Source organism: Oncorhynchus mykiss, chromosome 23, assembly GCF_057628025.1.
Source record: "Oncorhynchus mykiss isolate SJ-2025 chromosome 23, ASM5762802v1, whole genome shotgun sequence".
In the NCBI taxonomy this organism is placed as follows: domain Eukaryota; kingdom Metazoa; phylum Chordata; class Actinopteri; order Salmoniformes; family Salmonidae; genus Oncorhynchus; species Oncorhynchus mykiss.
In genome coordinates, this window is record NC_143044.1 from 33,135,732 (window position 1) to 33,151,299 (window position 15,568).

The 15,568-nt window shown below is 44.7% G+C and overlaps 1 protein-coding gene across 19 annotated transcripts in view; it reads right to left on the reverse strand.

Moving 5' to 3' along the window:
• rnf213b (ring finger protein 213b) overlaps positions 1-15,568 on the reverse strand; it is a 65,915-nt gene that overhangs the window by 37,573 nt on the left and 12,774 nt on the right. For 16 of the 19 annotated variants that reach the window (XR_016491079.1, XR_016491083.1, XR_016491082.1 and 13 more), the window contains 11 exons: positions 15,380-15,532; positions 13,895-15,248; positions 13,613-13,797; positions 13,308-13,466; positions 9,351-13,187; positions 9,111-9,247; positions 8,912-9,010; positions 8,304-8,422; positions 7,889-8,197; positions 521-656; positions 64-252 (listed from right to left, as the gene is read on the reverse strand). Coding sequence is in view for 13 of the 19 variants with exons in the window: in XM_021581064.3 (XP_021436739.3) it covers positions 64-252; positions 521-656; positions 7,889-8,197; positions 8,304-8,422; positions 8,912-9,010; positions 9,111-9,247; positions 9,351-13,187; positions 13,308-13,466; positions 13,613-13,797; positions 13,895-15,248; positions 15,380-15,532 (6,677 nt within the window). In the remaining 6 variants the exon portion in view is untranslated. The remainder of the gene's footprint in view (positions 1-63; positions 253-520; positions 657-7,888; positions 8,198-8,303; positions 8,423-8,911; positions 9,011-9,110; positions 9,248-9,350; positions 13,188-13,307; positions 13,467-13,612; positions 13,798-13,894; positions 15,249-15,379; positions 15,533-15,568) is intronic. The other 3 variants (XR_016491080.1, XR_016491084.1, XM_090217334.1) reach the window with 1 other exon arrangement.

Below are 15,568 nucleotides of genomic sequence, written 5' to 3' on the forward strand. Positions count from 1 at the left end.
CGATCTCAGCAAGTACAAAACAATTGCCCTTCGGGGACAATACCAATTTACTGAACTGGATACCTGGAGTTTTGTGGTGGTGTAAGGTCCAGAATATGTCTGTCTGCCAGAATGTCCAACCAAAGCTGTATGAGGGCCTTACTGAGGCCAGCAGAGATCAGCAGGTCCAGGTTTGCATCCCTGTCCAGAACCTCCACCATATAGGCCAGGACTGGAGTCAGGGTGGACTGCAGACAGCGCCATAGGGTGTGTCTTACAGTGAAGGAATACACAGAGAGAACATATCAGACCCAGGAAGTAATACTAAGGAAAGCATCTTCTTATATCAACTATATATGTACAACGCACATCAGACCCAGGAAGAAATACTAGAGTTGATATAGGAAGATACCTATCTTCTATCCAAGACAAGTGTTATTGTTCATGGTCGGTCATATAAGATGGTGTTGGTGCTCGACAACCTTAGAGTTCTACTTTAAATTGTTCTACTACTAAAGTGTTGTACCAGGTGTTCTACTACCTTAGAGTGCCACCCTCCTGGAGAGCCTGGCGTTTCTTGGCTTCTCTGTTCACCCACTCCCCTGGATTGTGAACCAGCTCCTCCCTCTGTACCAGGGTCCCTGCCAGTCTACCCAGCAACACGTTCTGGAAAAGAGCTGTAGGGCACATGAAACAGTATTATCTAAGGGGCAGATCGAAATGTACTGGGGAGGGTTCAAAGTAGAGAAGGGTTGTCAGACTTTTGGGGGGGCTTTGGGGAGGGTTGTGTGTTTTTATAGAGGGCACAGGGGAGGGTAGTGCATTTTTTTCCTCCTGGTTTACATTCACTCTTCAGCTCGTATTTTCCTTAGAAACACCGGCTTGACTTACTTTTGATATTACCCTAATAAAGTTTAGAAACGTTTGTGAAGGTATGGTGTGGCTATTATTAAGCTTTAGTTACTGCAGGCCTATGATATGAAGGCAGTGTGCCCCGGCACTCCAACTGACTCCGACTTGTGGTGAGGAAGACTGTAACAATATAATGCTTATCTTTATACAAATATACTGATCGAAAAATGTCGAATTACCCTCCTTCTGAATGTCTATATCTGTATAGCAGGTGCAGTAGCCTGCCACCGGCATCTCTCTGGGGTTAGGCCTAAAATGATCTTACACTAACGTGTCACATGACACCGGGGAGGAAAAATGGCTAATTGGGCCCAATTTGGACATTTTCACCTAGGTGTGTACTCACTTTTGTTGCCAGCGGTTTAGACATTAATGGCTGTGTATTGAGTTATTTTGAGGGGACAGCAAATTTACACTGTTATACAAGCTGAACACTCACTACTTTACATTGTAGCAAAGTGTCATTTCTTCAGTGTTGTCACAAAAACGTGAGGGGTGTACTCACTTTTGTGATATACTGTATATATATAAAGTTGAAGTTGGAAGTTTACAAACACTTAGGTTGGAGTCATTAAAACTTGTTTTTCAATCACCCCACAAATTTCTTGTCAACAAACTATAGTTTTAGCAAGTCGGTTAGGATATCAACTTTGTGCATGACACAAGTAATTTTTCCAACAATTGTCTACAGACAGATTATTTCACATATAATTCATTGTATCACAATTCCAGTGGGTCAGACGTTTACATACACTAAGTTGACTGTGCCTTTAAACAGCTTGGAAAATTCCAGAAAATGATGTCATGGCTTCAGAAGCTTCTGATAGGCTAATTGACATCATTTGAGTCAATTGGAGATTTGGCATAATGACCAGCGTTATGTTTGGAGGAAAAAGAGGGAGGCTTGCAAGCCCAAAGAACATCATCCCAAACGTGAAGCATGGGGGTGGCAGCATCATGTTGTGGGTAAAATTATGTGGATATATTGAAGCAACATCAGTCAGGAAGTTAAAGCTTGGTTGCAAATGGGTCTTCCAAATGTACAATGACCCCATGCATACTTTCAAAGTTGTGGCAAAATGGCTTAAGGACAACAAAGTCAAGGTATTGGAGTGGCCATCACAAAGCCCTGACCTCAATTCTATAGAACATTTGTGGGCAGAACTGAAAAAGTGTGTGTGAGCAAGGAGGCCTACAAACCTGACTCAGTTACACCAGCTCTGTCAGGAGGAATGGGACAAAATTCACCCAACATTATTGTGGGAAGCTTGTGTAAGGTTACCTGAATCATTTGACCCAGGTTAAACAATTTAAATAATTTTTACTAGGATTAAATGTCAGGAATTGCGAAAAACTGAGTTGAAATGTATTTGGCTAAGGTGTATGTAAACTTCCGAATTCAACTGCATATAGTAGTGGTGTAACGGACCGTAGTTGATCCGTACGGATCACCGCGGATCAATTGCAAAGTTTAACCATCATAGTGTGAAAGTTTTACTGCCACTGTTACTTTTTAAAGTAATAATTCCCTAAATCTCGATGCAGAGTTGCAATGAAAGGATAAAGACAAGACAGATGCGTGCTGTGTTTTACTCTGAAGCCTGAAGGTTTATTTTATTATTATATATTTTTTTGAAAGCAGTTGTGTGTGTGTGTGTGTGTGTACTGTTCACGTGAACGGGGAATGTTGAATCCCAACGAATCAATCCTGGATGCTCGCATTGCAATGGAGAAAAAAGAGCAGTGACAACCATGGGTAGCTGAAGAACTGGAAAAGCCTCCCGCTTCATTTAAGACTCATGTATGGGAGCATTTTGGCTTCCCTGTCAAATATTATGATGGAAGAAGGGTGGTGGACAACACCATTACGTTGTGTAGGCATTATGCCACAAGAAAGCCTTATGATCATGGAAATACATGTTTAAAGCGTCATTACCCTGGTGTGTCAGACAGGAGCCAACTCAGCCAAGCGACAACAACTTCTCACCGCGGCATTTAAGCAGCCTTTGGCTGCAGAATCAGACCGGGCTAAAGCCATCACCAAATCTATTGGGATGTTTATGGCTGCAGACATGAGGCCATACTCTGTTGCCCTCACCACAGACGGGTGGACCTCCAAGGCAATGGAAAGCTACGTGACTGTGACTGGTCACTACCACAGAGGAGTGGGGGATGTAGAGTCCGGTGCTACAGACACGCCCCCTCTATAAGATTCACAAAGGCACAAATCTGGCGCAGGTACTGCTAGGAGCAGTAGCAGAGTGGAAGCTAGAGAGGCCCAATAGCAATATCCCAATCACCACAGATAATGCCAAGTAAATGCAGTGATAGAAGCTGGACTGGGGCCACAGATAGCTTGCTTTGCACATGTGATCAATTTAGCATCCCAAAGGGGAATCTCAGTGAACCAGATGGACCGCCTCCTATGGAGGATCAGGAAGGTGGTTGCCTTTTTCCACCAATGCACAACAGCTGCTCACATGCTTAAGACCAAGCAAGAAATGCTACAGCTACCGACACACAAGCTCATACACGATGTCACAACAAGTTAGTGCTCCAACATGTCATAAGTGGAGTTACATCTTGAGCAGCAGGCAGCTGTATACTCTGCACTGACAGACAAGACCCTGAAAAATAAAGACATTGTCACCTTTGTCTGATGATGACTTGAAAGTGGCAGAGGAGGTGCTCAAGGAGGTGCTCACCTCCAGATGCTCAAACCCCTCAAAACGGTTACAACCCTATTGAGCACTGAAACTGTCTGTGTCCATGATCCTACCTCTGAAAACAAGGATTCTACAATCCATGGCCCCAAGTGAGGAAGACCGCGCCACCACTAATGTACAGGACTACCTTCATAGATCTACTTCACTGGATCCAAGGTTCAAGTCCCTGTCTCACCTAGACCCTGCCCTACGCCAGAGGACATACAGTGATCTCACCACTGACATTGTGGCCACTGAAGAGGTAAAAAAAAATGAGTGAATTACTTAAATAATAAATATACTGCAGTCTAATCTTAGTCTATGCTATTGCTATTAGAATTATCCATTTTGATTTGGAATAATAATGGCTTTTATTAAATGTTATTGTCACAATTATAAAAAAGGGATGTTTGTCTATCAAAAATAATTTGTAAAAATCCAAATAACTTCACAGATCTTCATTGTAAAGGGTTTAAACACTGTTTCCCATGCTTGTTCAATGAACCATAAACAATTAATGAACATGCACCTGCGGAACAGTCGTTAAGACACTAACAGCTTACACACGGCAGGCAATTAAGGTCATAGTTATGAAAACTTAGGACACTAAAGAGGCCTTTCTACTGACTCTGAAAAACACAAAAATAAAGATGCCCAGGGTCCCTGCTCATCTGCGTAAACATGCCTTAGGCATGCTGCAAGGAGGCATGAGGACTGAAGATGTGGCAAGGGCAATACATTGCAATGTCCGTACTGTGAGACGCCTAAGACAGCGCTACAGGGAGACAGGACGGACAGCTGATCGTCCTCGCGGTGGCAGACCACGTGTAGCAACATCTGCACAGGATCGGTACATCCGAACATCACGCCTGTGGGACAGGTACAGGATGGCAACAACAACTGCCCGAGTTACACCAGCAACGCACAATCCCTCCATCAGTGCTCAGACTGTCCACAATAGGCTGAGAGAGGTTGGACTGAGGGCTTGTAGGCCTGTTGTAAGGCAGGTCCTCACCAGACATCACCGGCAACAACGTCGCCTAAGGGCACAAACCCACCGTCGCTGAACCAGACAGGACTGGCAAAAAGTGATCTTCACTGACGAGTCCCGGTTTTGTCTCACCAGGGGTGATGGTCGGATTCGCGTTTATCGTCGAAGGAATGAGCGTTACACCGAGGCCTGTACTCGGGATCGATTTGGAGGTGGAGGGTCTGTCATGGTCTGGGGCAGTGTGTCACTGAGGTTGTTGTCATTACAGGCAATCTCAACGTTGTGTGTTACAGGGAAGACATCCTCCCTCATGTGGTACCCTTCCTGCAGGCTTATCCTGACATCACAATGCCACCAGCCATACTGCTCGTTCTGTGCATGATTTCCTACAAGACAGGAATGTTAGTGTTCTGCCATGGCCAGCAAAAAGCCAGGATCTCAATCCCATTGAGCACGTCTGGAACCTGTTGGATTGGAGGGTGAGGGCTTGGACCATTCCCCCCAGAAATGTCCGGGAACTTGCAGGTGCCTTGGTGGAAGAATGGGATAACATCTCACAGCAAGAACTGGCAAATCTGGTGCAGTCCACGAGGAGGAGATGCACTGCAGTACTGTTATGGGATTTTTTTTAATCAATAATGACTAAATTAACTATTATGCACTATAACTGGCAAGAACACTGTCTTTCTTGTAGTATTAAATAATGTTTGTTCATTAGGAATGGGTTATATGGCATGTACCTAGGAAGAAAGGAATGTATGTGGGGGGTAGAAAGAGAACGGAGGGGAGCATTAACCTATGTTGGAACCGACCGGGATGTAAATCTGTGGAGATAAGAGAGGACTGGGAGAGCTCCTCCAGAGTTCTAGTGTCTGCGGGAGCTTGGAACTGTCAGCTGAGGGGTTATAAACTGTGGTGAGACTCATGAGAAAATCCCTATGTTGGTGTGTATGTATGTGCGTAGTTTAGGATGGTATAAAAAGGAATGTATTTGTAAAAACTTGAGAGCTCTCGCAAATAAATTTGGATCTGATCAATTGTGAGCTGGGAATTCTGTCTGTTTTATTTAAGATCAGAACTTTACAACCTCTGGGTATCAGACAGAGAAAGATAATTGGAATTTATGAACATTGATTACAAAATTACTTGAAAAGTACTTAATGCAGCTGGTGGTCACACCAGATACTGACCCCCCCCCCCCCCCAACCCCCCTTTGTTCAGGGACACATTATTACATTTCTGTTCGTCACATGTCTGTGGAACTTGTTCAGTTTGTCTGTTGAATCTTATGTTCATACAAATATTTACACATGTCAAGTTTGCTGAAAACAAATGCAGTTGACAGCGAGGATGTTTTTTTTGTTGCTGAGTTTAGTTCTATGAAATATGAAAATATATAATTAGTAATTTTAATAGATCAAGTAATTTTTGTCTGCAGGGTCAAGCCACAGAGCCGACAGCAGCAGACTGAGGCATCTCCTCCATAAAATAATTTGGCCATGAAGGTGCTTTTTGGGGAGACCTTTGCAAGCAAGGACACAGGCAAGACGTTTGCCAACTGTATCAATGAGGAGGAGGCATCCCACAGGGCAGCAAGCGTCATTCCAGTGGATGGTGATCCACTGACATGGTGGAAAAGCAATGAGTGTAAATACTCTCACATTGCTATGACGGCAAGCCGTAACCTGGCTGTGCCTGGCACTTCAGTTCCTAGCGAGAGGTTATTCTCCACGGCAGGAGACATAGTGACTGCAAAGAGGTCTACCCTCTCCCCAAACAATGTAGTCATCCTCATCTCTTTGAAAAATGATTTGAATTTATAAGCGCAGGTCTGCTTTGCTTTCTTTCTTTTTTTACGATGTGGACACAGGCTATTTTTTTATTCACTATTGTTCAAAGGAAGAAGGTATCATGCCTCATATTGCACTTTAATTTAACAATTGAGTATTGAATATTTTATTTTAAGATTTTATTTAAACATTGAAAAGTTCCTTGCTTTAAGTGTTCTTTAAGTAATAAATGGAAAGCAAAGTTATTTGTCTCCCTTTTTTCTGATCTGAAAGATGAACCGATCCATTATACACACTACCAGTCAAAAGTTTGTTGACACTTACTCAGGTGGGGTTTTCTTTATTATTATTATTTTCTACATTTGTAGAATAATAGTGAAGACATCAAAACAAAGGGTGGCTACTTTGAAGAATCTCAAATATATTTTGATTTGTTTAACACTTTTTTGGTTACTACATGATTCCATATGTTATTTAATTTTTTTTTTCTTCTATTCTACAATGTAGAAAATAGTAAAATAAAATAAAAAACTTGAATGAATAGGTGTCCAAACTTCTGACTGGTACTATATATAATTTGTATTAAAATATGAATGAATATCATACAGTAGACACCTAAGCCTATAGTCCTTTACATGCAATGGCCTGATACATTTAGTGCTCAAAGCTCTGCCAGCTGAACCGTGAGGTGGACAATAATTGTTTTAGGAAAGTACCCCCCCAAAAAATAGTCTGTAAAGTTTTGCATATGCTACACATAAAGACTCTGGCAAGTGTTCTAGTCCAGTGTCACTTTGATTATGCCTGCACATCATGGTTCACCAGCAGCCCCAAACATCTCAAGAATAACCTACCAACAAGCAAGCTTATAATAATTGTACTTAAACTCCTCCCCTCATACTCTGTAGGTTGAGCATTTTTTGGTCTCTATCTCTAATGTGTCTGTATTTATGTAATTGTATATGTATTCATGTAAATAATAGGGACCACAATGGAAATAAGTCCCCAAATGTATTGTGCAATCCCGGTCACTTCTTATCTTTGTGTATATATGTATTTTTTAAACTTGCAAATAAAATCCATCAATCCAAAATGTGCAGTGGCCAATTGATGAATGGAAAGAAACACCTGTTACAAAACACCAGCAAGTTGAATGAGATGCATTTTCTGTTTGTCAAGATTGACAGTCTAATTATTGTGGTGTTGAAAACACAAACCATGATATTGAAGTGCCCGAAGTTGGTATGCTTTGTTTATCGGTTATGTGGTGCATTGGCACAGACAACTGATGGTGGAAAATTTGTTGCATATCTTTTATACCAGTAAATTTCGATCTGTGCCTAACCTTTCACTTCACTGTAGACAGTATATGCAGTACACTCAGACAGTTTTCCACTGTGTTTGTATACTTTAGTAACATGATGGCTGTATGTGAGAATCACATCAAAAACAGCAATAAAGAGCAATGAAGTTCAAGAGCAGTAAAATAATGTCAAGGACTGTCTATTTACCTCCCGTCTCTCCGTGGTTCTCTCCAAGAAGCCCCAGCAGTATGTTCATGCGCTGCATGCTCCTGCAGGTAAGGTCATTGGGGTCTCTCAGCAAACCCACTGCTTTCTGAACGCAGGACCTCACCAGGGATAAACTGTGAAGGTGTGCCGTCTCTGTTAATGCTTGGGCATTAACAGACTCACATGTCTCTATACCTGACTGTGCAGGTGGGACAAGCTTGCTGATTGGCATTCCGCAGAAAACTGACAAGTTCAAGCTCATGTCTTCTGTGTCCCTGAGGTCATCAATGTGCACTGAAAGCCAGACACCTGGAAACAAAACAAACCATAAACACACACATATTAATGGATATATGCAATAGTCAACAGCACATCACTGTACATTAGCCTTGCCAGACTGGAAACTGTAACTCGCCTCCTTGGAAGCCTATGTACTGAGAACCTCCACTCTGAATGCGGGACAGCTTGGTGATGAAGACCACATAACAGGACTGATCTGACTCCAGTGTTATCAGGTAGTTCAGTGTGCAGTACCTGGACACACACAGTGTGATAAGGTTAGTTTCACTGAGGGATTGAAACTCTATCTATTCAGCACTGGATTGACCCATTATTTTTAACCACATAGATTAACTTTTAAACAAATATTATAATTTGCCAATTTTGTTTAAAAGGAGCAACAGTATATGAAATATTTTTACATTGTAATTTCAGAGAATGTCCAAAATATGTCTACATTAATAGTGGAATGATAGTGTTAAAAAAAACAAATGCCCAAAACATTATTTTGCCCACACAAAATTGCATTCTAATGGTGCAGCCTTCTTATTGGACCATCTCTTGTTGCCAAGTTGACTGGGGCCAGCAAAGGGCAAGCGTCCAAGAGTTGTGTTGAAGGCAGGCTGTGTTGTTGCAATTTACCTAATTTCCACAAGGGGCCAGCGTTTAACATAGTATTGGTCATAGTGTTAAAAGATTACTAATTGAGAACATCTCAAACAAAATCAGATACAAAAAAAGTACTTTGCTGATGCTATCAGCTCGTCGCTACAGTGAGAGTCCTCTATGTCCATCTGAACGACCAGAATACGGATGGACGGACCAGCATCTTGTAGGAAGGCGCTAAAGCAGTCAAGGAGAGACAATGTGAGAGTGATGAAAACAGCTTGAGAGAAAAACCTAAGTGTATAACTTGTGGTGTTAAGATATAGTGGTGTTGTACCGTATCTTGCTGCAGAAGGAGACCTCTGTGTCAAATTGGTGAAGAGACAGCAGGAGGAACGTTTGGGTGTGCAGGCCCAGAGCGTGAGCCAACCCTCGCACGTCAGATTTGGTGAGCAAACTGGAGAATGTGGTGACCTTACAAAATGGAAGAATAAACAGTGTTGGTGAAGTAAACTGGTACCGTAAACTGCACTGGTATTATTTGGGTTCACAACTAATTTTATGTTACTCTACTTACTTCAATAAACTTGCTGGAGTTCTCTGACGACAAGTGGCTCTTCATGAAGTCCCTTAGTGAGTGATTATGCTGATGATGAAAGTACATCTTCTGAAGTCTCTCTTTCTCCTGATTTCCGAGGTCTGTATACTTCAGCCTTAGCACTGAGTCAGGTGTGGCACAATTCAACAGGTAACCCTTGGCTGATTCAAATACCTTCTCTTCCTCATCTGTCCCTTTAGACTGACTGTTTCCTGTCTCCACATAATCTTTATCTGCATCCATTGCCATGTAATCATCATCTACTTTGCTATTGGTAGGTGTGCATGCCGGTTCTCCATCTTGATCATCTACCACCTCCATGAGAACATTATCCTCAGCCTCATCCATTGAAATGTTCTTCTCTTCATCATCAGCATCCATATCCATAACACAAGGATCAGCCCCTTCTTTCTGTCTGTGCTCACCTGTCTCATTTGCTTCCACATCCCCCAGAGGCTCATCTCCTTCATCCTTGTGTTGCTGATCCACAGCCGGATCCCTCTGATGCTCCCTACTATCCAGGGCCTGCAAGAGAGCACTGGCACAGGCATCCCCATGGAAACCAACAAAAACATCAGACAGTTGGAAATCTTCTGACACCGCAGTGCCAGAGAAGTCCTGCACCCACTCTTTGAGTTTGGCCAGAACCCTGTGCTGCCAGGGAGTCAGGTCTGTGCTTCTGTCCACCCTGTGTTTTTCCAGCCTGTTGATGAGTGGCACTGGGAATTGTGTGTAGACCTTCATCTGGTCCTCTATCACCACCAGCCTGAAGTCCCTGTGGACACGACACTTTACCCTGTGGGACCCCAGCCCCAGATCCACATACTGCTGCTCACTCAGGTAGACATAGTACTGGTTCAAGGCATCGTACAGGCTCTCATAGAGGTTCTGTAGGTTCAGAAGGATAACAGTACGGCCTGTTTCCATGCAGGTCTTCACCCGGTTCACATTTCGGCATATCTGGGCATATTCCTGATCCTTGGGAAAGCCTGAGCCAAACACAATCTCAGGGGATGCATAGTCTGCCATGGCAAATACTTGCTGCTGAAGGATATGGAGGGCTGCATTGTTGGTGGTTAGAAGAAGGAGGTACCGGCTTTCTTGGTTGTTGTCTCGGGCAAGATTTTGTTCAACCATTTGCAGAGTACTTGGTCTGGGAACTTCTCTGAGGTTCTGGGAGACATCTTGGAAGAAAATGACAGGATCAAAGTCTTCAGGTTGTCCACTGAAGTTACGCAAGATGGCTTCTGCCAACTCTCTGTCGTTTGGTTCTTTTTCTGAACATTTGACTGTAGCAAAAAGCATTTTCACCAGACTGTAATAGTCTCTGAGACCAAAGAACTGGTTCTTCGCTGTCTCTTTACAAATATTCAAAAAGGCCTTCGCTAACAGTGGAAAGAGGTGTTTGATTTTCAGAAGAATTGGGATGGAGGATGAGCAGATCCCTTTGGCTGTTTCCACCAGCTCATCCTCACTCGGATCCCACCGAGACACAAAGATCCCCCTGTTCATCTTTGCCGGGTCCAGAGCCCAGTTTGAGATCCCAACAAACCCAACCTTCATGTATGGGTCTGGCCTGTCATTGTCAATGCAGCCATCCTCCAAGAGGGGATGAAGGGTCTTCAAGGGCATCTGTGGGGAGTCTTCTGCTAACCCAATCTCATCCAGCACCACCACTGACACATACTCATCCATGTTTTTGTCTTTCTGGAATCGGGCACAGTTCCTGAAAGTTCCGATGATGCCCTCAGGGCTGGAGTGAGGACTGCACTGGAAGGAGACCATGTGCACCTGCTTGAGCTTCTGGAAGAGGCTACAGTGGGACGCTTGGCCCTGCATGGCGTCCGCAACCACCGTCTTGGCCAGGGACTTAGAGCTCCCTGGTTTGCCAACCAGAAAGAGTGGAATCCTGAGCTCAATGCAGACCACCATGAGGAACACGTTCTCTTTGAGCGCTATGTTCTTGGCCACTGTCTCCCTTGTCTCTATGTTCTCGAGGAAGAAGTCTTGACATGACGAAATCACCTGCTGCAGTGATTCTGGGGTGTTCAGCGGTTCTGGGAAGTGTTGACTGATAGCTGATAAGTACTGCTTCTTTGAAACCAGAGATGGGTAGTAGCACACTCCCACTGCAAGTGCCAGGCACTTCAAAGTCCTCTGAACGCTGGAATCATTGGAATCAGGGAACAGGTCGTTGCTATGGTGGTAAAACCATACTAGCACCTTTATGGACCTCTCCACGTCTCTCAGACTCACAAAACTGCACTCGTTCTTTCGATTACGCATGTAACTTTGAGAGGCTGCCAACACACCTGATATTACATTGCCACACGTCACAGGCAAATCATGATCCTTGGCTTGCTTTTGGACAATCTGTCTGATGTAGGAGAGCTCAGTGGAATTGCTCAACTGACCAAAGTCCCAGACCAAAGGAGCCATGCTAGGAGGCAGTGGATGGACCCGGTACACTAGCTGCCTCAAAGGGACTTTGCCAAGACAGTCTTCTGTTTCTCCTGCCTTCACTCTGTATCCCAACCCAGCACGTTCCAAGCGCTCCACCATTTCAGGAGAGTGCCTCCGATAAGGGTTGCAGGCAGCGATTATCTTTAGGCCAGTATTCGCCTTCAGGGGCTGTCCTTGCACAGTTCTGTCACACAGAACTTCTTTTATAGCAAAGATGGATTCTGTGGTGTTGGCTTCGTCGAAAAACAAAACAGTGTCTAGTTTGTGTGTTTTCAGGTTAATATCTGCCTGTCTCTCTGCCTCCCTCACCTTTCTGTAGATCATCTCAGCTGTGGTTCCACCATGCACTTTTACCAGCTTCATGTTTTCTACCTCTCTGTCTTCCCTCTGGAGATCACAGAGGAAACGGACCAATCGGGTCTTCCCACAGCCGGTCTCTCCCATGATGATGACAGGGATTCCACAACGGAACCTCATGTGAATGGCTAGCATCTTCATCACGTTATCAGCAGTGAGCTCATAGGTCGGGTCTGGATCAAATGTCCCCTTCATCATCCCTTTCTTGGCACCAACAACACGTGAAATCCTCTTGATCTTTTCTGCTCTGGGCAAACCGTCAAAGTCTTCAGTGAGCGAGATCCCTTGCCGCTGAAGGCCCTGTAGAAGTTCATGAGTCATCACATCTCCCATCAACACTGCATGGCTCTGAGGATCAACTGCATTGAGAGTGTTTCCGACAGGACTTCTCATCACATGAAAGCCCAGGAATGACATTGAGAAGTGGTCCGCATTGAAGAAAATGTATGGATGAGACTCGCGTTCCCAACGCTTACGAATGGTCAAACGGGCCAGAAGGTCATCTCCTTGGTTGTCATCAAGGAGCAGAGAGGGACTCTGGTCAGAAGTGTCCATAGACGGTGAAGCAAAATCCCGTGCCATCCGGATCATGAATTTCACGATGAAGCCCTTGAAACCCCGCAGGTGTTCAGCAAGGAAGTCTGGGTCACAGAAAACTGACTTCTCACAGTCTTTCAACTGCAAATTTAGGAACCAGGTGAAGTTTTTGAGCTCAGCCCATGACGGATCTTTCAATCCACAGTTTGCCAGAAGGTGATGTAGACAGTCAATAGGATCCCCCTCTCTGGATCCTTCCCGGTAATAAAATGGATCCAGGTTCTCATTTCTGTTGAATCGTTTCAGGAACTGATAAGGCCTCTGAATCCCTCCACTGGCAAACTCCTGCTCATCCATCAGTGGGTCCAAGGTTCTCCGTTTTGTCAACAACAACTTCTTCACCTCCTTCGGTGGTCTGCATTGGATGGTAGGTAGAATGTCAAGAAGTCCAACTCTCATCTATGGAAAAAACAAGACCACATTACATATATGAGGAAGGATAGAAACAGATGAGACCCACGAAAATCGTATTCCAAAAGAGGTCTGGGTAGTATTAATAGCAATAGTCATGAGTCCTACCTCCTTAGTGTGTGGTTGGTTCTGAAGGGTTGGGTATGGTCTCAGAACCTCAACTGCTATCAGATGAGCTACATTTCTTCTCCAAAGCATTCCCTTGTTGTCACTCAAACTTCCCAGAACCAGTAAGTGGAACAGGAACTCTTCTAGACCGACATTAACCTGAAATTCAACAGAATTGTCTTCATTGATTCTCTGCAAAATATTACCATGATTTTATGTGCACAAATAGTGACCGTTTGATGCATCCTTATACACAATCATTACACAGAAAAGAGACCGCTGTAGACCTCCACCTGTAGACCTACCGCAGCAGTGTCAATGTGAAGCAGCACAGGGTCCTGCTCCCTCAACAGTGCCAGTCTCTCTGACAGGGTATGTATGAATGAGTCTAGATCAACCCGTGGCTCTATCAGTCTGATCCTAACATGCTGGGCCTTGGTTGAAGTCTGCAGGAACTTCTCAAACAGTCGGTCCACATAAAGGGATTTCCCTATTGCAAAAAATAACAGAACACTATATAGTATAAGGTAAATACTTTTATAAAACAAGTACATTCTTGTAACAGATATTACAATAATTTTCCTTACCAACTGCAGGGCGAGTGGACGAGACAACCCAGACGGACAGTTTGTCTGGATAGATGAGTGAGACAGAGCTGTGTTGGAACGGAACAGTAAAGTGGTGACGGAGATATCTTCTGGCATTTTCTGCAGTGATGCCCACTCCTGCCTGAACTTTGTGGTTGCTGAAGAAAGAGGGCACGTATCTGTGCTGGTGCATCACTGGGCTGGTCATCACCAGGCGGTAATGGGGGCCCGCACTTCTCTCCAGGTCCTCGAATAGCTCCCCAACGGCCACACTGACGTCGTACCCCAGCAGGCCTGGGTTGACCAGGGTGTATATCTTCTGCTGGCTCCCTACGGCACCATTGCCCCTGCCCAGGGCTCGACTGAGGAAGATCTCCACCTGTTCCTCTGTGGTGTCCTCTCTGCAGACCAGAACTTCATCAGTGGATGGCAGAGGCTGATCTGGGCTCTCCATGTAGAAGGACAGAGTGGTGCTCAGGACCTCTGTGGCTGGGCAGAGGACGAGGTTGGGCTTACCTTCTTGGAGTGAAGGAGGCAGCTTCCTCTTGACATCCTGTTGGTTCATTTCTGAGAGGCAGGAGAGGAAGCGAGCCAGAGTAGTGATGTCTACATGCTGTATGAGGTACTTTGGCATGTCCTCTTTAAATCGCCTCCACAGGTCCTCCAGACCTTCCTCAGCCTCCTCCTCCTTTGCATCACTCTGGGCCATAGGTGAGAGTTCTTTTATCTCATCTTCCTCAGTATCTGAGAACTCAATCATATCCCCCACTTCTTCAACATTGCTCTCGATATTTTCGTCATTGTACCCCCATCTTTTGTCAACGTTGTGTCCAATCGATCTAAAGTCCATAGAACGTCCAGAATCATCTTCATCATCCTCTTCCCACACTGCTGGATTTCCAGAAAGTGTCCCTGACAACACCTCTGTTACCGTGGCGAAGGCCTCTCTGACATCATTCAGCGTGCACCCAGCCTTAATGGGAGACAGCAGGTGCCACACCTGTTGAGGAACACAGGCCCCCCTCTCACACACGCTGTAGATCCACCTGCACAGGTAAACCACCTGCTCAGATGTGTAGTGGTTCAGCGTGTGGAATTGGGAACGTTTCTCACTGATGAAAGCACACCATTCTTTATGGCAGGTCTCCATGGAGCGACACAGGGACTGGAGCTGTTCTGTCACCTCCCCACTGTACACCATCTCTTTACCCCGCAGGGAGGAGAACGTGACCCGGATGCATGGCTGCTTCTCCTGGCTACACTGTACCTGGGCTCGACACTCCCGGAAAAGCATGTTGCCAGTAGACTGCATTTGGAGGAGGATGCAGCCCAGTCTCTGAACTCCCTCAAACACCTAGCGACAGGGATTTTAAATATTTCATTAACTTTTCAGACCAGAAAACAAATCTGTCATGTTGCTATTGTTATGTTCTTGTTGTGATACAGTAGGGCTCAATGGTAAAGGCATCATTGAAATCAACTGACCTGGGTGAACCTGTTGACATGCTCCTTGCCATGCTCTCCTTTGGATGACATGAGCATCAGCTTATTCTGCAGCTCCAGTAGCTCCTCCAGGTTATAGCTCTTCACCTCATGGTCCTTCCTCACTCTGACCACCAGCAGGCTCTGCAGACATCTCTACAAACAGGAAGAAGAAGACGTGTATTTCATGGT